This window comes from Centruroides sculpturatus, unplaced genomic scaffold (genome assembly GCF_000671375.1).
Source record: "Centruroides sculpturatus isolate CEXI.00-Female unplaced genomic scaffold, Cexi_2.0 scaffold434, whole genome shotgun sequence".
Taxonomy (NCBI): Eukaryota; Metazoa; Arthropoda; class Arachnida; order Scorpiones; family Buthidae; genus Centruroides; species Centruroides sculpturatus.
The window spans coordinates 1-25,665 of record NW_019384694.1 but is presented as its reverse complement, the minus strand read 5'-3'; the positions used below and the strand labels follow the sequence as shown (position 1 = coordinate 25,665).

General features: G+C 30.9%; 1 protein-coding gene across 1 annotated transcript in view; it reads left to right on the top strand.

Moving 5' to 3' along the window:
* LOC111627398 (diphthine--ammonia ligase-like) overlaps window positions 1–7,624 on the top strand; it is a 29,242-nt gene extending 21,618 nt beyond the window's left edge. Inside the window, exons 6-7 of the mRNA XM_023370959.1 lie at window positions 2,338–2,431; window positions 6,785–7,624. Coding sequence (XP_023226727.1) covers window positions 2,338–2,431; window positions 6,785–6,856 — 166 coding nt within the window. The 3' untranslated portion in view covers window positions 6,857–7,624. The remainder of the gene's footprint in view (window positions 1–2,337; window positions 2,432–6,784) is intronic.
* The last annotated feature ends 18,041 nt before the right edge of the window (window positions 7,625–25,665 follow it).

Here is a 25,665-nt window from a genome sequence, read left to right as displayed (position 1 = left end):
GATTAAGGCTTACTGTGAAAAACTTGGCTTCTATTATACTATTTTAGATGCGGGTTTTTGCGCTTTTGATTGCGTTTTAATAGGGTACGTCAAGAGAATGTACACTAAAAAAAATTTTTTCGAAAAATTTTCCCTCACGGGGGAAGTGTTATACATTTATAATAGATACATTTTGAGCCACAACAAGGCGTGGCGGGGTCTGCTAGTATTTTTATAAAAAGTTAGAAAATAGATCTGATATGATGTTTAAATTACTAGAAAAAAATGCTAAATTTGAGAGCCAAAACAAATATTTTATTTAGAAACATTTTTATTCTCTATTTTTATTTTTATTAAAAAACCTCCACTGCTGGAAAGTTTTTGAATTGCTTTAGAACAAATACTATAAATGTAATACCATTAATACCATTACATTCAAATGTTTTTAAAGTTCAAAATTATAAGAAAATTATAAATATATAAAATTAATAAATAGAGCAAAAACAAAGTAAATTAAATAAGTCAAAATAAGAAATAAGCAAAAAATATATATTAAATCAAATAAAATAAAACTAAAGTAAAATTTAAACAAAACAAACTAGCAAACAGGTATTTATAAAGCAAAATATTATCAAATATAAGAGTATAGTGTAAAACTTAAACTCCCTGTACCCCCTACAACCTTGAACAACTATATATCAGCCTTTTTGTTTCTTCTAGAAAAATTAGATAAGATTGTTTTGTAATGTACCACATGACCAAAACTAAGTCCAAAAAACAAAAAGTGGTGTTACACAAAATTAGGGTTCTTTCAAGCACCAGGCCTGGAAATAACAGAAAAGAAAAATACAACGATCGAAAAATGTCACTTATGTAAGAAAAAGTCCACAACAATGCTTATTGAGTTGAACAGTAATATATATAAACAACAATGACTATAGACAAGAAGTTAGTAATATATATTTCAAATATTCAAAACAAGTCAAGATCAATTATGTACAAGCAAAAAAAATTCAATAAAAGAAATTCTTTTTTCCAGCTTGGGACATATAATTAATTAAATCACTGATATTAAATAAAAAGCAAGGAATATACCTCAAGAATTAATCACTTTGAAAGAACACCAGACAATTTGGTTCAAAAGGTCACTTTCAGGAGCTATACCACACTGTTGCACAGGTGTGTCATCTTTTATCTGCTTAAGAGAGTAATTCTACACTACCCTATTTACATACTGAAGCATTACTGGATCTGTCACTTATGTAAATAAATATTCATTTGTTTTGAATTTAGTTTATTTTGGGGATTGTTTGGGAGTTTCCATCCTTGAAACATAAAATGTGTTATCATAAGTTATTATCTATCATAGATGAATATACTTATTTAGCTACCTGGAAATTATTAAATACATGATACCTCAATTTATCATTCCCAGATATTTTGCTTTCCTGGAAACATTGTTTAATTTCTAAGGTCCCTGAAAAATTCTGTTTAACCTATAGAAATTGAGCCCACATCATTCATTCCATGTTTATCATTTTCCTATTGATCAGAATTTTTAGTCCTGAAGAATGTTAATTTTGGATGGTCATTTTTAAGAAAGAGACGAGACACATGCGTGCACACACACACACACACAAAAATGTTGCGCATTAGTAGTAGTATCAGCAGTTTTTTAATGTGGTGTAGCAAATAACAGTTTGAACTGTTTACAGTTATCTGTGACTTTTTTTGTGTCTTAACTGTCATATAATGAGCTGGAAAGGAAGAGGTGGTTATGATAAGAATGAAGCCAATCCCAAACCAGTGTCAAGTTTTACTGTAGTATTTCATAACATACAAAAACTCTCTCATGGACTTTAAGACATGAGAGAGTTTTTGTATGTTCATGACATTACCAAAAGAGACCAAATGAACATTGTGACTATTGGAAGTTTATTGTTCAGTTTGAGAAGAAAAATTGTTGCTAAAAAACAGAAGATTAATGACTTTTTTTAAAAAAACGTAATCCAGATTGAACTTGACAGTGGAAAAAATATCATTGATGTACATTTTTTGATTGAATTAATACATACAGGTAAATTTAACTGACTTTGTTTTCTGTGCTTTTAGTTTATATAGGCCCCTGAATTTATTATTTCCCCATATCCATAGTTCTTTTCAAATCATTTGACAAAAAAATGACTTGAAATTTTACTGTAATATAATTTGTTTGCCTACTCTCTTTATTCTCCATTATAATTGTTAGCATCAAATCTGTTATATTTAAAATTTTAACTATGTATTATTTCAGATTGCTTATTTGCTGTCTTACTGAAATTAATTTAAAAACCTAACATAAAATTTTTTTATTACCAGAAAAGAAACTGAAATGATCTTACATTCTGATGATGCATTTGCACCAGTTGGATATCTCAATTTGAAGTCTCTTTCATTACAAGATAAAGAAATGGTATATGTTATTATTTTTTAATTATTATACATGATAACCATAAATAACATTTAATTTTCTACTGTAATAATTTGAGAAATAACAAAATGTTTTATTTTCATATCTAACTAAAATAAAGTAACATAAAGGTTCATTCAATATTGATTTGGTACTCACAGAAATATCTATTGAATTTAATTGAAAAGTGTGAGAATTGATAGGAACATAGCTTGTTCCTCATTCCATGCTTGTTCATAAATGATACTTGTGCCTTGTAATGGGAGTATTTCATCAGTGCATTGAGTGAACATATGGACATTGGAAGACAATTACAACATATGGACATTAATTAATGAAATTATACAAATTGTTAAATATAAAATGCCATATGGTTCAGTTAATGATAATTTTGCTATATTTTGGAGAACAGTGTGGCATCTAATATACTCCATAATAATTGTTAGTGTATTTTAATATGGAATTGTATTATAATTCCATATCTCAATTTAGGTGTAAATGGGGTTATGCAATTTTTATGTTTAATACTTAATTGAACAGTTTTAACTAAATTGTAAAAACTATAACCAAGAGCTTATTCATACTCTATAATATAAGCAGCTCAAGTTTTCTTATTAATTTCACAAAGTCTGTATGTTTTTGGATTTTATTTTATTGATAATGCATACTTCTCAATTTCTTAAGAATTAACTGCAATAAAATATAGTAAAGTGTCAATTATCCAAAAAGTTGATTAACCAAAATGAACTTCAAAGAGTAATAATTCCTGAAATTATGAAGTTTTTATGTAATAAAAATTGTCTGCAGTCTTGCTATTGTCCTGTCATATTATCAGCATTAGTGTTAGCTTTCATTCGTTACAGTACAAATAGAAAAGCATGATTACTGACTCGTAGCTTCTGTTGAATCAAATGCTTTACCATGTTCATGAATAGTAAATCATTTTATGCATTAGAAACAATGTTGACATAGAAATACAACCTGAAGCAATTTTTCAGTTCTTATCAAAATCTTGCTTGATTGTTTGAAAACCAGAGATTTAAGAGTTAAAAAGTTAAAATGAATAAAACTATGTAAAACAAAACAAAATAAGTGACTTTTTTCAAAAAGAACTTTTGAAAAGTACAGTATTCATATAAAAATTATTTTATATGAATACAGGTATACCTCGCCTTACGTCGGTAATTGGTTCCAGGAGAACGACGTAAGTCGAGGTATACCTGTACTGTACTTTATTTAATATTTATTTTACTATTATATATTTTTTTACTTTAAAATCAATTTCATCAGTATCTTGTAGATTGAAATGAAAAACAGTTCTTGTTAGCCAATTCTTTTATTGTTGGGCTACAATTTGAAAAAATTGTAGACCTATAAATTTCCACTGTTGTCTGACTGACTGTTTGCCCTGAAAGCCAAGACTAGATATGGAAAGCTTAGGAGCATGAGGCCCTGATTAACTATATATGAATTTCTAAGGCAAACCAGAAGTCATGTTATTTCAGTTCAAAAATTCTTCCCTGAAAGGATTTAGATAGATGACTGGCTTGACTCTATTGCTAACAGGAAAAATATGATGTAAAGGGTCAAGACACTAGTAATTTGAGGTGGAGAGCATATATTTTAAGTTAAATAAATTAAAAATATGATTAAAAATTGCAGCCTGGCATTGTGATGATATCACATGAAATATTTGCTCATTTATTGTACCATTTTGCTCATTATTGTACCATTCATGTATATTAAATTTCTATTTCTTAACCATTTTTACTATTGTACTCAGGAGTGCCCTTACATTAGGGCACTTGGGGCACATACCCCTCTTTTTCACCTGGGTTGTTGTTTATTTGTAATGGAATTGGGGCCCAAGGGGAACCCAAATTCCATTACAAACAAACAACAGAAAATTCATGGCTTCCAGCCATACTGCAAATATAAAAGAAACTAATAAACTCTATTTGTTTGTTGTCCCATGCAACTTCATTTTCAAGGCCAAGTTAGCCCCAAGTGCAACTAACACTACCTTGAGGGAGCACTGATCCAACATTCAATCATAGAGTTTGAAGTTTCTTGCATAATGTACAATGCATTTTTTACAGCTTATGCTCCCTGTTTTCTATAGTTTGCAGGCACTGCTGATAATACTAGAATTAAAATTAATAGCTTTACTTTATTTAAGATATTTATCTTTTCATTCTTTCCTTACTAAAGGTGATTGGTTATCCAAAATTGTCTAACTTCAATTATTTTAGATAATTGATACTTTACTGTATCCTAATTCCAATATACAAGGGGTATTCACAACATATCGGACCTTTATTTTTTCCATGTAAACCAATGATGCACAGGAGGTCTCTTTCGGTGGAGTTGTGTAGGGGACAGTCATGCACAGTCCTGAATTTTTTCCTGCATGCAGGAAGTGTCAGTCGCTGGCAGTCGGCCTATGAGTGAGGACATGTAGTGAGTGCTCGTTGGATTCCACTAAGTTGGAAAATGACTGAACAACGTGAGCAGCGATATTGCATCAAATTTTGCCAAAAGCTTGGCGATATCCAAGTGGAAACCATTCGCAAGATTCAGCAGGCTTTCAGGGGCGATCCTTGAGGCAAAAAAAAAGCGCAACAGGTCTGCAGCAATGTCAAGTCATGTTGACAGTTTTTTTTCTACTCCCGTGGGGTGGTGTATCCTGAGTACGCACCACGAGGCCAAACCATTGCAAAGGAGTACTATCAGGAGGTCCTTCGTTGTCTTTGTGATGTTGTGCAACACGTACGACCGGATCTGTGGTCAACCAAAACTTGCAGCTCCATCATGATAATGCACCTGCCCATTCTGCACATCTGATTCGGACTTTTGTCACCAAACACAACATTCCTGTGGTTCGTCACGCTCCGTACTCGCCCGACATGACTCCATGTGACTTTTGGCTATTTCCAAAGCTGAAAATGTTGCTAAAAGGAACCCGATTTTAGTCAAGAGAAGACATCATGCGGAATGCGATGGATCGGCTGATGGCCATTTCAAAAGATGTGTTCCAGCAGTGTTTCCCGCAATGGCAAGAGCACTGGGAGAAGTGTATACATTACCAAGGAGACTACTTTGAAGGGGATTAGGGTTTCGTACCTCAAAATCAATAAATGTATTTTTGCCGACCAAAAGTCTGATACTTTTTGAACACCTCTCGTATCAACCAGATGTAGCATTTGTTTAACATTAGCATTAACTCTTTTAAAATACATGTACATGCAGTATTTGAAAATATAAAACTTTTATTGATGAAATGGAAGCATACTATTGTCATGGAAAGTAAAGGCATATTTAATACTTAATAATAATTGAGAATGAACTTATTCTGCATTCAGAAATTTTTACTTTTACAGAAACTCTTTTTGATACAAAAAGTAAAATTATGTTGCATAATATCTTTGCTACTTGTTTAATATAAATTAAATATATTCTGTAATCTATCATTCAGGGTTATGGAGTCAGAATCAAAGCAGTTTTGGATGGAGATGGACTCTAAAAATGTAACAACTTCAATTTCAACCTCAATATAAATTTAAACTTACTCTTACAAGGTATGTCTAAAAATAGCCTGATGGTTCGGATAGTGATGAAATGTCTTATGGTACCATGTACCATTTTAGTACATTTATCATTAGTATCAATTTGTACTAATGATAAACATATTAAATACTATGAAAAAAATCAAAGTAGTAATCAAAAATGTAAAAATTGAGGAACTAGTTAAGGTTGGCTGTTTTGTATACCAACTCCACAGCCCTGTTTCCATGAAAATACTGCTCTTGCTGTTTCCACCAAACTAAGAAAAGTTTTCATTTTTGAATGATGCATAGGCAAATATTTCAGGAAAGTGAGTACCAGCATTAGACAATGATAAATCTTATTGATATATTACAATCTCAATGTTACACAAGAGATGTCTTGAACTTTTTAAAAGGAAGTTGAGAGACATTGTTTTTTTTCATTCAGAAATAGTAGTAGCAAGATGACTCAGTTTAAGAAAGTAAATATTAAAAAAGAAATTTTCTGAAACTACTTTAAAAAGGCATAAGTAACGTTTTTTAATTTCAAATACAATAATAAGTTAAAGAGTAAGAAAATGTTACAATATATAAATTTAACTGTCTTCTTAAATAAAAAACTGTTTTAAATGAGAAAACTGAAATTGTTTTCATTTTAGATGCTGAATCATCTTGCTTCAGTTGGTATTATTAGTTTTCGATTATATTATATAATAATGATTTTTACAGTTATTAGAATTTTTATAACCTAATTAGTTCTATAATTTAAAATATTTCTGTTTTTTTTATACTTCAATATTTTGTATTTCAGCAAAGTATGACAACACAAAAGGATCTGATAAAGAACCTTCCAATTAAACTTCCAAATAAACAATCTGTTTAAATTATATTGAAAACAATTTTGGTATTAAAGGTGTTAAAGTTTACAATAATATTTAAAAAATTTATGAAGAATAAGGGCATTTATCATATTTAATGAAAAAGTTGCATATTATATAATAGTTTGTCTTCAGAAACATACAGTAATTACTGGTGAGTGAATTACTACTTTGTTATAGTATGAAAATTACAACAGTAAAAACTCACTAAATGAAAATTGCCAATTCAGTTTTATTTCATTCGATTATAAAAGAATATAATTCACAAATAGAAGCAAAATGCAAGTACAATAGAACTTTGATTATCCAAGTCCTGATCAACCTAGATTCTGCATTATCCAAGGTAAATCTGTAAGTGAATAATACACTACTTTTCTTATAATTTATAATTCTATGGGCTTTGCTATGAATGCACAAATATGTAAATACTGTAGTACTTTTAACCTTGACTGTATGGATTGAGTGACTTTTTCTTAAACACTTTACACACTGTGCCTATTTTTCCATGCCCATTGTGAATTTAGCCAGATTCACAATGAAGAGACTAAATGGTGAGATGGCAACATACCAGGACAGATTGCCCATGAAAAATTATGCTGGTGACTGGAATATTGTGGTAAAAAAGGAAAGAACTGCTACATAACAAAAAGACATAAAATACTTTTAAAAAGTTTAAAATGATGACATTTATTACTTAGTGATTTGTTTGTTACTTTTTATCATTTAGCTTCAATGTGAGACAAATCATTCATATTTAAATGCAACTAGGTAAAACACATTTTTATTTTTAAAACTTGTATATAANTTTTAAAATTTTTTTTAAATTTTACAAAAAAAACAAAAAATTAATTTCTATATCATATTACTCTTGATATTATAGATTACTATTTGTACAACAGTTAATAATTTTTTGACTATTTGTAAAGTCTATAGCAAATGAAATGCAAAAGAAAGATTTTTACTTTTCTTTTTCTTATATTATTTTATTCCATTTCATTTCTTTCATATATTATTTGATTAAAGTTATTTTTCTAATTTTTCCTTTACCATAATCATACTTTTTCATACTTTCAGTAAAATACTTTATTATTTATAACACTTTTTTATTCTCTCTTTGTATACGATAAATCATGGTAAAAATGAAATTACCTGTAAAAATGTGTGTCATTTCAATATATTTATTCAGTTATACATTCATTAAATATCTGATCTTCTAATTATATTTTAAATTAGATTTTTATTATCATGAAATATTATCCTTCTTAAATAATAACAACAATAGATTTAATCTCATTCAGTTATTCATATTTTGCATAGAATTGGAGATTTTGAAATTGAACTAAATCGATTAATGACTATCTTAATCTCCTTGATCTAATTCTAAGAGATTAAGCAATGACTAATATTTTATATTAAGATTCAAATTGTAGACTTTGATAAATGACAGGCTTTCCTTTACAAACAGTTTTTATTTAAACTGTCAAATTGTTATCAAATAATTGTTAGTTTTAATGTTTCAAATACTTTAAAAATATATATTTATTTGTTATCAAGTTACTATGGCAAGTTTTTTAGTTCTTTTTATAAATTTCATATCACCATCTTTACAACTCTACAAAACATTTTAAAATAGTTAGTACAAAAGTTTTATCTATACTAATATTATAAAGAGGTAATGTTTGTATGTAAGTAAGTTTGGATGCAGCAGGTAATCTCCAAAACTACTCATCCGATTTCAAAAATTTTTTCACCAATATTTAGAATGAAACTTCAGGGTGGACATAGGCTGTATATTATTCCGTTAAACATGGGGGATGGACAGTTCTTTACGGTAAGCCTTACGGGGAAGGCTTACTGTGAAGAACTTCACTTCTATTATACTATTTTAGATGCGGTTTTTTGCATTTTTGATTGCATTTTAATAGGGTACGTCAACAGAATGTACACTAAGAAGGGATTTTTCGATATTCCCCCCGGGGGGAGAGGGACAGGATTAAGGCTTACTGTGAAGAACTTCACTTCTATTATACTATTTTAGATGCGGGTTTTTGCGCTTTTGATTGCGTTTTAATAGGGTACGTCAAGAGAATGTACACTAAAAAAAATTTTTTCGAAAAATTTTCCCTCACGGGGGAAGTGTTATACATTTATAATAGATACATTTTGAGCCACAACAAGGCGTGGCGGGGTCTGCTAGTATTTTTATAAAAAGTTAGAAAATAGATCTGATATGATGTTTAAATTACTAGAAAAAAATGCTAAATTTGAGAGCCAAAACAAATATTTTATTTAGAAACATTTTTATTCTCTATTTTTATTTTTATTAAAAAACCTCCACTGCTGGAAAGTTTTTGAATTGCTTTAGAACAAATACTATAAATGTAATACCATTAATACCATTACATTCAAATGTTTTTAAAGTTCAAAATTATAAGAAAATTATAAATATATAAAATTAATAAATAGAGCAAAAACAAAGTAAATTAAATAAGTCAAAATAAGAAATAAGCAAAAAATATATATTAAATCAAATAAAATAAAACTAAAGTAAAATTTAAACAAAACAAACTAGCAAACAGGTATTTATAAAGCAAAATATTATCAAATATAAGAGTATAGTGTAAAACTTAAACTCCCTGTACCCCCTACAACCTTGAACAACTATATATCAGCCTTTTTGTTTCTTCTAGAAAAATTAGATAGGATTGTTTTGTAATGTACCACATGACCAAAACTAAGTCCAAAAAACAAAAAGTGGTGTTACACAAAATTAGGGTTCTTTCAAGCACCAGGCCTGGAAATAACAGAAAAGAAAAATACAACGATCGAAAAATGTCACTTATGTAAGAAAAAGTCCACAACAATGCTTATTGAGTTGAACAGTAATATATATAAACAACAATGACTATAGACAAGAAGTTAGTAATATATATTTCAAATATTCAAAACAAGTCAAGATCAATTATGTACAAGCAAAAAAAATTCAATAAAAGAAATTCTTTTTTCCAGCTTGGGACATATAATTAATTAAATCACTGATATTAAATAAAAAGCAAGGAATATACCTCAAGAATTAATTACTTTGAAAGAACACCAGACAATTTGGTTCAAAAGGTCACTTTCAGGAGCTATACCACACTGTTGCACAGGTGTGTCATCTTTTATCTGCTTAAGAGAGTAATTCTACACTACCCTATTTACATACTGAAGCATTACTGGATCTGTCACTTATGTAAATAAATATTCATTTGTTTTGAATTTAGTTTATTTTGGGGATTGTTTGGGAGTTTCCATCCTTGAAACATAAAATGTGTTATCATAAGTTATTATCTATCATAGATGAATATACTTATTTAGCTACCTGGAAATTATTAAATACATGATACCTCAATTTATCATTCCCAGATATTTTGCTTTCCTGGAAACATTGTTTAATTTCTAAGGTCCCTGAAAAATTCTGTTTAACCTATAGAAATTGAGCCCACATCATTCATTCCATGTTTATCATTTTCCTATTGATCAGAATTTTTAGTCCTGAAGAATGTTAATTTTGGATGGTCATTTTTAAGAAAGAGACGAGACACATGCGTGCACACACACACACAAAAATGTTGCGCATTAGTAGTAGTATCAGCAGTTTTTTAATGTGGTGTAGCAAATAACAGTTTGAACTGTTTACAGTTATCTGTGACTTTTTTTGTGTCTTAACTGTCATATAATGAGCTGGAAAGGAAGAGGTGGTTATGATAAGAATGAAGCCAATCCCAAACCAGTGTCAAGTTTTACTGTAGTATTTCATAACATACAAAAACTCTCTCATGGACTTTAAGACATGAGAGAGTTTTTGTATGTTCATGACATTACCAAAAGAGACCAAATGAACATTGTGACTATTGGAAGTTTATTGTTCAGTTTGAGAAGAAAAATTGTTGCTAAAAAACAGAAGATTAATGACTTTTTTTAAAAAAACGTAATCCAGATTGAACTTGACAGTGGAAAAAATATCATTGATGTACATTTTTTGATTGAATTAATACATACAGGTAAATTTAACTGACTTTGTTTTCTGTGCTTTTAGTTTATATAGGCCCCTGAATTTATTATTTCCCCATATCCATAGTTCTTTTCAAATCATTTGACAAAAAAATGACTTGAAATTTTACTGTAATATAATTTGTTTGCCTACTCTCTTTATTCTCCATTATAATTGTTAGCATCAAATCTGTTATATTTAAAATTTTAACTATGTATTATTTCAGATTGCTTATTTGCTGTCTTACTGAAATTAATTTAAAAACCTAACATAAAATTTTTTTATTACCAGAAAAGAAACTGAAATGATCTTACATTCTGATGATGCATTTGCACCAGTTGGATATCTCAATTTGAAGTCTCTTTCATTACAAGATAAAGAAATGGTATATGTTATTATTTTTTAATTATTATACATGATAACCATAAATAACATTTAATTTTCTACTGTAATAATTTGAGAAATAACAAAATGTTTTATTTTCATATCTAACTAAAATAAAGTAACATAAAGGTTCATTCAATATTGATTTGGTACTCACAGAAATATCTATTGAATTTAATTGAAAAGTGTGAGAATTGATAGGAACATAGCTTGTTCCTCATTCCATGCTTGTTCATAAATGATACTTGTGCCTTGTAATGGGAGTATTTCATCAGTGCATTGAGTGAACATATGGACATTGGAAGACAATTACAACATATGGACATTAATTAATGAAATTATACAAATTGTTAAATATAAAATGCCATATGGTTCAGTTAATGATAATTTTGCTATATTTTGGAGAACAGTGTGGCATCTAATATACTCCATAATAATTGTTAGTGTATTTTAATATGGAATTGTATTATAATTCCATATCTCAATTTAGGTGTAAATGGGGTTATGCAATTTTTATGTTTAATACTTAATTGAACAGTTTTAACTAAATTGTAAAAACTATAACCAAGAGCTTATTCATACTCTATAATATAAGCAGCTCAAGTTTTCTTATTAATTTCACAAAGTCTGTATGTTTTTGGATTTTATTTTATTGATAATGCATACTTCTCAATTTCTTAAGAATTAACTGCAATAAAATATAGTAAAGTGTCAATTATCCAAAAAGTTGATTAACCAAAATGAACTTCAAAGAGTAATAATTCCTGAAATTATGAAGTTTTTATGTAATAAAAATTGTCTGCAGTCTTGCTATTGTCCTGTCATATTATCAGCATTAGTGTTAGCTTTCATTCGTTACAGTACAAATAGAAAAGCATGATTACTGACTCGTAGCTTCTGTTGAATCAAATGCTTTACCATGTTCATGAATAGTAAATCATTTTATGCATTAGAAACAATGTTGACATAGAAATACAACCTGAAGCAATTTTTCAGTTCTTATCAAAATCTTGCTTGATTGTTTGAAAACCAGAGATTTAAGAGTTAAAAAGTTAAAATGAATAAAACTATGTAAAACAAAACAAAATAAGTGACTTTTTTCAAAAAGAACTTTTGAAAAGTACAGTATTCATATAAAAATTATTTTATATGAATACAGGTATACCTCGCCTTACGTCGGTAATTGGTTCCAGGAGAACGACGTAAGTCGAACTTACTTGTCTCCAAATCTATTTGTCACTAGGCTAAACCATAAATTGCCAATTCTGGTTCTGTATTTTATTTATTAATACATTTTAAATAATGTATGGTTAATAAGAATCTATTTTAAGCTTACAAACAAATAAATTTTAGTTTTTAATATAGTACAGGAAAAAAGTAATCTAAATTTACGAATGCATGTACTGTAAATACAGTACATACTTGTAAATGTATATATTTTAATATGATTTTATGTGCTTTAAACATTTTTCTAGTGATATTACGATTTAATATTTGTGGCGGACAGACATAAAGTCGAATAAAAAGACTTAAACTTGATTTTTATTTTTCCATATACTTTTTTGACAAACGACGTATAATCGGGAACGATGTAAGTCGAGGTATACCTGTACTGTACTTTATTTAATATTTATTTTACTATTATATATTTTTTTACTTTAAAATCAATTTCATCAGTATCTTGTAGATTGAAATGAAAAACAGTTCTTGTTAGCCAATTCTTTTATTGTTGGGCTACAATTTGAAAAAATTGTAGACCTATAAATTTCCACTGTTGTCTGACTGACTGTTTGCCCTGAAAGCCAAGACTAGATATGGAAAGCTTAGGAGCATGAGGCCCTGATTAACTATATATGAATTTCTAAGGCAAACCAGAAGTCATGTTATTTCAGTTCAAAAATTCTTCCCTGAAAGGATTTAGATAGATGACTGGCTTGACTCTATTGCTAACAGGAAAAATATGATGTAAAGGGTCAAGACACTAGTAATTTGAGGTGGAGAGCATATATTTTAAGTTAAATAAATTAAAAATATGATTAAAAATTGCAGCCTGGCATTGTGATGATATCACATGAAATATTTGCTCATTTATTGTACCATTTTGCTCATTATTGTACCATTCATGTATATTAAATTTCTATTTCTTAACCATTTTTACTATTGTACTCAGGAGTGCCCTTACATTAGGGCACTTGGGGCACATACCCCTCTTTTTCACCTGGGTTGTTGTTTATTTGTAATGGAATTGGGGCCCAAGGGGAACCCAAATTCCATTACAAACAAACAACAGAAAATTCATGGCTTCCAGCCATACTGCAAATATAAAAGAAACTAATAAACTCTATTTGTTTGTTGTCCCATGCAACTTCATTTTCAAGGCCAAGTTAGCCCCAAGTGCAACTAACACTACCTTGAGGGAGCACTGATCCAACATTCAATCATAGAGTTTGAAGTTTCTTGCATAATGTACAATGCATTTTTTACAGCTTATGCTCCCTGTTTTCTATAGTTTGCAGGCACTGCTGATAATACTAGAATTAAAATTAATAGCTTTACTTTATTTAAGATATTTATCTTTTCATTCTTTCCTTACTAAAGGTGATTGGTTATCCAAAATTGTCTAACTTCAATTATTTTAGATAATTGATACTTTACTGTATCCTAATTCCAATATACAAGGGGTATTCACAACATATCGGACCTTTATTTTTTCCATGTAAACCAATGATGCACAGGAGGTCTCTTTCGGTGGAGTTGTGTAGGGGACAGTCATGCACAGTCCTGAATTTTTTCCTGCATGCAGGAAGTGTCAGTCGCTGGCAGTCGGCCTATGAGTGAGGACATGTAGTGAGTGCTCGTTGGATTCCACTAAGTTGGAAAATGACTGAACAACGTGAGCAGCGATATTGCATCAAATTTTGCCAAAAGCTTGGCGATATCCAAGTGGAAACCATTCGCAAGATTCAGCAGGCTTTCAGGGGCGATCCTTGAGGCAAAAAAAAAGCGCAACAGGTCTGCAGCAATGTCAAGTCATGTTGACAGTTTTTTTTCTACTCCCGTGGGGTGGTGTATCCTGAGTACGCACCACGAGGCCAAACCATTGCAAAGGAGTACTATCAGGAGGTCCTTCGTTGTCTTTGTGATGTTGTGCAACACGTACGACCGGATCTGTGGTCAACCAAAACTTGCAGCTCCATCATGATAATGCACCTGCCCATTCTGCACATCTGATTCGGACTTTTGTCACCAAACACAACATTCCTGTGGTTCGTCACGCTCCGTACTCGCCCGACATGACTCCATGTGACTTTTGGCTATTTCCAAAGCTGAAAATGTTGCTAAAAGGAACCCGATTTTAGTCAAGAGAAGACATCATGCGGAATGCGATGGATCGGCTGATGGCCATTTCAAAAGATGTGTTCCAGCAGTGTTTCCCGCAATGGCAAGAGCACTGGGAGAAGTGTATACATTACCAAGGAGACTACTTTGAAGGGGATTAGGGTTTCGTACCTCAAAATCAATAAATGTATTTTTGCCGACCAAAAGTCTGATACTTTTTGAACACCTCTCGTATCAACCAGATGTAGCATTTGTTTAACATTAGCATTAACTCTTTTAAAATACATGTACATGCAGTATTTGAAAGTATAAAACTTTTATTGATGAAATGGAAGCATACTATTGTCATGGAAAGTAAAGGCATATTTAATACTTAATAATAATTGAGAATGAACTTATTCTGCATTCAGAAATTTTTACTTTTACAGAAACTCTTTTTGATACAAAAAGTAAAATTATGTTGCATAATATCTTTGCTACTTGTTTAATATAAATTAAATATATTCTGTAATCTATCATTCAGGGTTATGGAGTCAGAATCAAAGCAGTTTTGGATGGAGATGGACTCTAAAAATGTAACAACTTCAATTTCAACCTCAATATAAATTTAAACTTACTCTTACAAGGTATGTCTAAAAATAGCCTGATGGTTCGGATAGTGATGAAATGTCTTATGGTACCATGTACCATTTTAGTACATTTATCATTAGTATCAATTTGTACTAATGATAAACATATTAAATACTATGAAAAAAATCAAAGTAGTAATCAAAAATGTAAAAATTGAGGAACTAGTTAAGGTTGGCTGTTTTGTATACCAACTCCACAGCCCTGTTTCCATGAAAATACTGCTCTTGCTGTTTCCACCAAACTAAGAAAAGTTTTCATTTTTGAATGATGCATAGGCAAATATTTCAGGAAAGTGAGTACCAGCATTAGACAATGATAAATCTTATTGATATATTACAATCTCAATGTTACACAAGAGATGTCTTGAACTTTTTAAAAGGAAGTTGAGAGACATTGTTTTTTTTCATTCAGAAATAGTAGTAGCAAGATGACTCAGTTTAAGAAAGTAAATATTAAAAAAGAAATTTTCTGAAACTACTTTAAAAAGGCATAAGTAACGTTTTTTAATTTCAAATACAATAATAAGTTAAAGAGTAAGAAAATGTTACAATATATAAATTTAACTGTCTTCTTAAATAAAAAACTGTTTTAAATGAGAAAACTGAAATTGTTTTCATTTTAGATGCTGAATCATCTTGCTTCAGTTGGTATTATTAGTTTTCGATTATATTATATAATAATGATTTTTACAGTTATTAGAATTTTTATAACCTAATTAGTTCTATAATTTAAAATATTTCTGTTTTTTTTATACTTCAATATTTTGTATTTCAGCAAAGTATGACAACACAAAAGGATCTGATAAAGAACCTTCCAATTAAACTTCCAAATAAACAATCTGTTTAAATTATATTGAAAACAATTTTGGTATTAAAGGTGTTAAAGTTTACAATAATATTTAAAAAATTTATGAAGAATAAGGGCATTTATCATATTTAATGAAAAAGTTGCATATTATATAATAGTTTGTCTTCAGAAACATACAGTAATTACTGGTGAGTGAATTACTACTTTGTTATAGTATGAAAATTACAACAGTAAAAACTCACTAAATGAAAATTGCCAATTCAGTTTTATTTCATTCGATTATAAAAGAATATAATTCACAAATAGAAGCAAAATGCAAGTACAATAGAACTTTGATTATCCAAGTCCTGATCAACCTAGATTCTGCATTATCCAAGGTAAATCTGTAAGTGAATAATACACTACTTTTCTTATAATTTATAATTCTATGGGCTTTGCTATGAATGCACAAATATGTAAATACTGTAGTACTTTTAACCTTGACTGTATGGATTGAGTGACTTTTTCTTAAACACTTTACACACTGTGCCTATTTTTCCATGCCCATTGTGAATTTAGCCAGATTCACAATGAAGAGACTAAATGGTGAGATGGCAACATACCAGGACAGATTGCCCATGAAAAATTATGCTGGTGACTGGAATATTGTGGTAAAAAAGGAAAGAACTGCTACATAACAAAAAGACATAAAATACTTTTAAAAAGTTTAAAATGATGACATTTATTACTTAGTGATTTGTTTGTTACTTTTTATCATTTAGCTTCAATGTGAGACAAATCATTCATATTTAAATGCAACTAGGTAAAACACATTTTTATTTTTAAAACTTGTATATAAATTATTAGTTTATAATAAATGATGTAAAAATGTTGTTATATATGAATAAATCTACTAAAGTATGAAAAGAGGTTTAAAATTGATATCATATAAATATTCGTAATTTTTATTCTGAAGTGGCCATGGCTATCAGAGTTAACATCAGTCCACATTACATCAAATACTTGTGGTTCTAATATAATTACACAATTCACATAATTACAAAAATAAATATAATCTTTGTATTAAAAATAACAATTTATTTTTTAAGCATTTCTTCCTTGTTGTTTGTTCAATTTTATTTAATATAAAGGGTTATTCAAAAAAGAACAGTGCAAAGTAAAGCTGATTTATTTATATCTGAAATAAGATATGGTAATATTAATGGTATTAACCGATTATCTGATCCATCTAAAATTTTTTTTTATCAGAAAACACAATTTTTTCCCATTCCTTCGTCCAGTCATGACAGATTTAGCCTGTTGAAGTCTTTTTGTTTCTTGTGAACGGGTATTAAATTAAGTATTACTTTCATTTTTCAGTACTTTATGTTGTTATCACGAACACATCACCGCATAGTCTGATGGGACACAGATTTTGGTGAATTAGCAGCTACCTGTCTAATAGATAGCTGCTAATTGTTATTTTGTAAGGAAGAAAACCTTTCGTTTATCTCTGTCAGTTAATTTTTTCTTGCGTTTACTTTTCTTCATTTTCCATAATTTTCTTGTTTTATCTATACATTGGCCATAGCAGTTTTAGAATGTTTAATTATTGTAGCTGTTTCTCTGAAACTCCAGCATATCGTAATCTATATATATAATTGAGATGGGTTGATGATGATAAGAATAATAATAATAATCGCAGTGCCCAAACGGTTAGGAGTTGAAAGTTGAAATTTGGTACACAGTTAGGGTACGTCACGAGAATGCACACTTAGAAGGGATTTTTCGAAATTCCCCCCACGGGGGAAAGAGAGAGGTTTAAGGCTTACCCTGAAGAACTCTGATTCTACTGTACTATTTTAGATGTGGTTTTTTACATTTTTTTATTGCGTTTTAATAGGGTGCATACACTAAGAAGAGATTTTTCGTAATTTCCCCCGCGGGGAGAGGTTGTTTACACTTCCTCCTGCAGGGAAAGTGTTAATGATGAAAGTGTTAAGAGAAAGTGGTGTGCATGATTAACAGGTGCAGATACGTTTTTTTTTTTCTTTTTTAGCGGAAAATCAAATATATTTTTAGACCCATCTAAAAGTTCTCTAATTAGTCTGGAAACAGGGGGACTAATTCTTGCATTCTGCAAAAACGGGTACAATTGGCTATAATGTAATAACCTTAATCTTCGCTGTCATTACTTTTTCCTGAGCAACACCGGGCTTATTTGCTAGTTCATATATATTTCGAATTTCAGCCTCTGAAAGTTCACTATTTCACTATATTAAATTATTATATATCATCTTAACAGTTAACAGTTTGTGTTGTTAGTGTTTAAAACGTAAAGATTTCAAAAGTTTAAAATGATTTAATGTTATAATACGGGTTTGAATTAATAACCTTCCATTCAATTGTTCATTAATTAATTTAAAAATATATTTACATTTGTATTATTACTCTAAACTATTCAAAATTAACTGTTATAATTTTGTCTGCTACAGTCAGTGGCGCGTATAGATTGATTTTCTTTCCAGTTTTTTTTTCTTATCGGATCATCGGAAATTTATAAAATTTCTGACCTGGATGTTTTTTTATCATTGGCACTGAGACAAACAACAATTAATCATGGTTGCTTGTTGTTCTCTATTATATGTATTTTCTTAGCACAATGTTGCTGTTGAGAACATATCACACAGGAACACTTTCAGGGGAAAAAGATTATTTTATTGGTGTGGACGGATATGCATTTCTGGCTTAATGCCCCTCTTCAGTCCTATTATTACATATTTATTAGTAAATTGATTACAGGTTTACAAATTTACAGAATTCATTGAAAAAATTAGATTACGTGTACAATGATTTATATAATAAAACTTAATTACCTGAGATAGTGGCAGTTAAACAAACATGACTCACAAGATATATACACATAGTTTAAAAAGGGGAAAAAAAGGAGTTAATAGTTCTATCGGTTCCATACATACATGAGGATAGTATAACATGTGCTAAATAAAATACAAAAAGGGGTAAACACAAATCTAAGATTAAGTATATATTAAGAAGTGGAATTTTTAAAAATAATAACGTAATTTCTGTAGGATGTGACAAAATTCTGATGAGATGTGCAGTGGACATAGACAAAATGGGAGAGGTTACAAAGAAGTGAGTGATCCTTGTAACATATACAGTAAGGTTTACGTTCTACGAACATATCGAAATTATTAAAACTAAAGAAACACACAGAATGAACTTAAATCAGGTGCAGTCATAAATGACATCTAGCAGCCATCCTTAAGTAGCAAAGCCCATTAAGATGTTCTACAACCCTCCCTTCATCATTCCCCACTGTGCAAGTCACACCAACCTTACAGTGGAACCGCCTCCAACAACGCAGCAACGTCTTCATCCTGTAAAAAAGAAAATTTGCAATAAGTCCGGTGAAAACAAAAGTTTAAATTAATGCTTAATTTCTTCCGAGTAAAAGCAAACTGCTCACCGCAGCCGCCTTTTTAAATCTAAAAGATTCGAATCCGAAGCGCAAACGGTCGACCATCGAACGATGTGCCGAGATGTCTTCTGGGACCGATTCTCCAAGTAATATTAAATAAATTCTTACGTCTAGGATTAATACGGACTAAGACTTACCTAAAAATCTTAAATCTTCTCTGTAAAAGTCTTTAAACCGTAAAAAACAGCACGCAATCGAAGAGCGAAAGAAAAAAACGTCCGATCACAACGAGAAACACAATCGAACTGCGATTCGTCATTTTTCGAATGTATTTCGACGCGACGTATTTCGAACAAACGTTAAAAAACGCGTCAACAATGTTCGAATTTCGTAAAAATTAGAATTTAAAAAAAAATAAATTTTTTAACATTTTTTTAATTAATTAATTTATAATTATTTTTCTTTTTTAAATTTGATAAATAAATTATCTTCTGCATTTACATGGTGCAGAATGTCGACCGTGGATCTTTTTAAATTTTACGTCTCGAGGCTTGACCATCTCCGAAATTCGTTCGAATAAATATCTTTTTCGTCCATTTTCGACCATGGCATGAAATAAATCAAATTCTTAGGATTTCGCTTTGCGGAAAGATTCCTCGGTCGCCGTCGGGGTTGCGGGTTTCGCCTATTAATGCAACATCAAACTGGATAAAGTTAATATTAAAAATACCGAAAAACCTTTATAATACGGCCGAACGAAAATTAAGTCCGAGACAACGGGGAAATCGACGCAGAGGATAAACAGACTGAGCTAGGGGGAAACGATCATTCTTTCTCCTTGAATTTCTGACTTTTTAAAGGATCTCTCCCCTAAATTCTTAATGTGATCGCTTAATCAATTTGACACGTCCGCAAGTGTTGATCCAACTTTGAAACTTTCGCTCGTACCTCTCGTGCCATGATATTTTATTTCCTGACCGCTGAGAATTTTTTTTACTTACAACGCGACAATTCTGCTTTGGGAGGAATGCTACATTTATTTCCAAATTTTGTCATTGTCGTCCGTCCGCATGTCTTAACCTCGAGAACGGAATTATATGAAATCCGAGACCAGATGTGGAAACTTTAGAGACAGGAGGCCCCAATTAACTATATATGATCTTCCGATTCAAACCGAAAGTCTTGTTTTTTTTTTCAATTCAAAACGTCAGTTAACAGATGACTATTGTTAACGGAAAAGTGTGATGTACAGGGGCAAGCCACTACTAGCTTGAGATATTTTGAATTAAATGATTTCAAAATATGATTAAGAATTGCAGTCCGGCATTGTGACCGTGTCACAATAGACAATTGCTCGTAGTTATCGTTTGTTTGTGAAAATATTTACGATGAAAACTAAATTTTGATCTTTGTCGTGTTATGAAGCAGAATATCGAAGTTAAAATCCTTCTGAGAGGTAAAAAGGAGTTAATAATTGCGAGAAAAGGCATTTTCCCATCAAAAATAAACAAAGAAAACATGCCAGTAAGTGCAAGAGACTGATATGTAGAAACTACACCATTAAGATGTGTACAAATTGTGCACTATATCCATCATTGTGGATAACAAAAGTATATTAAGACGAACTAACCTTTTGTTCGTTATGTTGGAGACACTGAAGCCGTGAGCGCGAATAGGGACCAATCCGAAATAGGCGAAATAAAGAGAACTGTTTTAATCTCGGTCTCTGTTAATTATCCATAATTAAGAAAGACGTGATAGATATCACTAGTCCGACAATTGGAAGAAGAAACCTTCACTTATAACTTTTTGTACGCTCTCCAGCCTGACGAAATAGAGTCTGTCTCCTTGAAGTTAACTACGAAGGCTTTGTACATTTCTAACCTTTCAAGTTGTTTCGGCCGAAGCACTATTTTCTCTCGATGGCGTTCTTTTCATTTCTAAGGAGTGAGGAAATTGTAGGGTTCCTCTAAAAGCCTACAATTTCCCCACTCCTTACAATCCTTTGCTTACTACATCGGGCTATCTCCTTATAGATAGAACATTCGGAAAGGATAAATATCTACAAACTGTTCGGGATAAGGACGGCATGAAAATAGACAGTCCACTTATATGTTACTATAGGTCTATTATCGTACAATTTAGCAAAATCGCTGCAGAGGAAAAATTGCCGTCAACTTTGATGTTATAAGCAATGATGTAACGAAACGATGACGTCATCTACGTTTACAGTAATACCCCGAACTTACGCGATAGGTGGGACCGAGAGATAACTGCGTAAGTCGGGGTATAATTTCGCAATTTGTGTAAAATCCAATTTGGATGTATGTAAGCTAATAAATGTTCTCGTTAATCTAACTCGTTTTTTGATTCGTTCACGGTTACAAGAAATCACCACATACTCTCTCGAGTCTCCGTAGATATAACACAGAAATAAATAACACAAAATAAATTGTAGCTATATGTTGATTCCGCGCGACACGTCCGAACATGTAAGCTGAACAATAGTGTGGGGGGAGTGAGTAATCAAAAGTTGCGTGACACTCAAACAAAAGATGAATCGACGAGATTTGAAAATCGTGTAACTCCGGGTTCGCGTAAGTCGAGGTATTACTGTACGTATAATTTTTTGGGAATAATCCATATAAACTATGCTATAAACAAAAAATCGTAGGATTACTTACCGAGAGTGCACCGTTCGACGACGCCATTGCTTAAGCTTGTTTTCGTCGTGGAGCTTGTCATCGAATGGCACTCGCGTGCTTCCTGATAAATTATTTTTTTTTGTGAAAAATTCGCTGAACTTTGGAGACATCATTAATATAAATATAATTTTTATGGACGTTAAATAATAAATGATTTTTAGTAGGTCCGCTGCTCGTTTAAACTCAGCGGTTTGTACAATATCCGCTATTAGTCTAGATTCGACCAATCCTGTCGCGACACGAGTCAGCGATGACGTTTTACCGAATTATACGAGTTTTTTTAGCATGTTTGTACGAATACTGTCGCAATTTTTCGCCGTGATATAGGAATCCGAACTATAGGAACCNCAGCGATGACGTTTTACCGAATTATACGAGTTTTTTTAGCATGTTTGTACGAATACTGTCGCAATTTTTCGCCGTGATATAGGAATCCGAACTATAGGAACCCGTGTTATAGGGGATCGACTGTATATCTCAAAGGACGCGACAGGGTTGTTGTAAATTGTAAACATTTCTCACCATAGTTCTAAAAATCTAAATATGTTAAACTTAATAGTCATTTGTTTTCTAATTCGTTTTAGGACCAGGTGTCCACGGAAATTTCCAAAATTTACAACTTTTAGTCATTTGCATTGAACTGGAAAATTTCTGTCTTTATTACATCTAATATTACGAAGAAATCAGTCCACACTGTACTCGGTTAAGCTTTTAAGTAAAATTCCGGCTCTTTCAGCAGGGTTTTATTTGTGTCCCCACTTCTCTAATCGCTTAATTATTTAGCTACTTCTTAAGTAGAAATAAGTCGAAACCAGTTACTTTGTACTCGAATACTTGTAGTCTCGGGAAAAAAGTAGAAAGACAAATTTTTATGTCAAACGGATACATAGGATCCACCCGAGGTCCTAAGAGGCTTCCACCGGCTAAACCGGGTGAGGTTGGTGCTCTGTAAGGCGAATCTGGCTTTTTGGATGCTGACGATACGGCGCTTCCAACTCGCCACTAATATTCGAATATACAATAGCGATCGTATTTTTTTTTTCACATGTAGTATAGAAATTTGTAATTAGATACGTAATGCGGTTATAATAAAATATTGTGCGATTATTTTCATATAATTAAATATGTATTTATTTTTTATAAAATACAAGGGAAGCGGCGCTTCCACCACTTCTAATGACGGCACGCCACCGAAAAATACTACCCTTCACACATGTAATGAAAATAATTACAAAAATAGTCAACTTAATTCGCGCAGCTCCTTTGCAACACCGCCTTTTCAAGGCCCTATTAGAAAATCCTGATGTCATTCTGCATACTGAAGTACGTTGGCTCAGTAAAGGCAAAGTTCTTGCTAGATTTGTAAATTTAATTGAAGAAGTAAAAAATTATCTCAATTCCAAACATCAAAATTTTTTTGAACTAACAGACCCTCGTTGGCTAGATTTGGCTTTTTTCACAGACATAAGGGAAAAACTGAATTATTTAAACTTAGAGCTGCAGGGAAAGGACAAACATATAACTTCAATGATAGGGTCTATAAACTCATTTAAAGCTAAACTGGTTTTGTGGATATCACATCTGAAGATGAAGTCCCTTGTGCATTTTCCAAATATGAAAAAAATAATAGGCGATGGTGAAACTGACTTATCAACATTTGTTATCAACCTTCAGTTACTTCAAGACCAGTATGAAAATCGCTTTCAACAGTTTAATATCATCGAGCCAATTGTCTTTTTTTTTTTTTTTTTTTGTCAATCCTTTTACTTACCAAGTAAATATAACTGAACTAGCTACATATATTTCAGAGCTTGTTCAAGTAAGGACAGAAGAACTGGAGATNAAAAAATAATAGGCGATGGTGAAACTGACTTATCAACATTTGTTATCAACCTTCAGTTACTTCAAGACCAGTATGAAAATCGCTTTCAACAGTTTAATATCATCGAGCCAATTGTCTTTTTTTTTTTTTTTTTTGTCAATCCTTTTACTTACCAAGTAAATATAACTGAACTAGCTACATATATTTCAGAGCTTGTTCAAGTAAGGACAGAAGAACTGGAGATAGAAATTCTGGATCTTCAGAACGACATTGTCCTAAAATCCTTTGTATCAGATGAGAATTTCTGGAATATAGTTGAAAGAAACAAATTTCCATTCTTGAAAAGAGCAGCATATAAAATAAAGTCGTTTTTCGGTTCCACTTACTTGTATGAATCATTGTTTTCGACAATGAATATCATAAAATCAAAGTACAGATTACGACTTAGAGATGAACACCTTGACAACTGCTTACGAGCAAGAACATCATCATATTCTCCTAAATAGGAAGCAATGGCCAACGAAATGCAATGCCAAAAATCACATTGACTTTCAGATTTATATTTTTTATAAAGAATTTTTATACTTTGTAGATTTTGTATGCATTGTTTAATAATTACATATTTTACACAAGAACACATTTTTTGACTTAAATGTTTTTCTTGTACATTATGCGTATGTATTATAACTATGTCCAACTATAAATTCACCTTGAAAAAAATAAATGGTGCTCGCCGTCTGACCGGTATTCTAGAATGTGCTCTTAGGTACAAAAAGGTTGGGGACCCCTGTCTTAGACCGTCTTTTAAGTTTTTATTTTAGTAATTTCCAAATGTTCAAATAATTTCCTTTTCTTTCCTGAATATTTTTAGATTATTGAGTGAAATCTTGCAACCTTCACTACAGTAAATTAGTGTGATTAAATTTAGCACATGAATGTTCTTTTAGCCTGATTTTTAGGGTTCTTCCAGTTTCACCTATGTATTGGTAATTTGGTTGGCAGCTGCAGGATATTCTATATATAATGTTATTTTGTTGCATTATATCAATATTTTGAATGATATTTTCTTTAATTATTAGTAACTCTCTACTATTATTAGTAAATACTGAGGCTATAGTAGTATTATGTGGTTTTAATAGTATTTTTATTTTTTCAAATACTATGGGGATGTAAGTTTTTCTTAAGTCATTTGAGTTGGTATTATATTTTTTTGGGTTGTAGTAGGGATCAAATTGGTGTTGGTAAGCCAGTTTTGTAGTATCTTATTTGGATAGTCATTTAGTTGAAAGATATTATAAATGTGTTTTATTTCTTTAGTTTGTTCAAGATAATTGCTTGTTGGTTACAAATTTACAATAACATTACAGAAAATATTGGGTAATTGACTGGATAAAACCTGTTTACATGTTTTAATTTTCGTGATATACATGTTAAAAATATTTTTCTTGATATACATAAGTGTACTGGAATCATAGTTAATGACTTTCCTTACATTATATGGTTTAATATATTTTTAAAATTTAAGCTGTTATGAGACCTTCAAAGGCTATATTGATTTACTATATTATTAGCACAGTTAAGTATTGTTTGAGGGTTGATTAAAGTATTATCATAAATTAATAAGCCGCCGCAACGGAAGGCAACGGAAAACCACCATGTTCTATTTCTTTTTT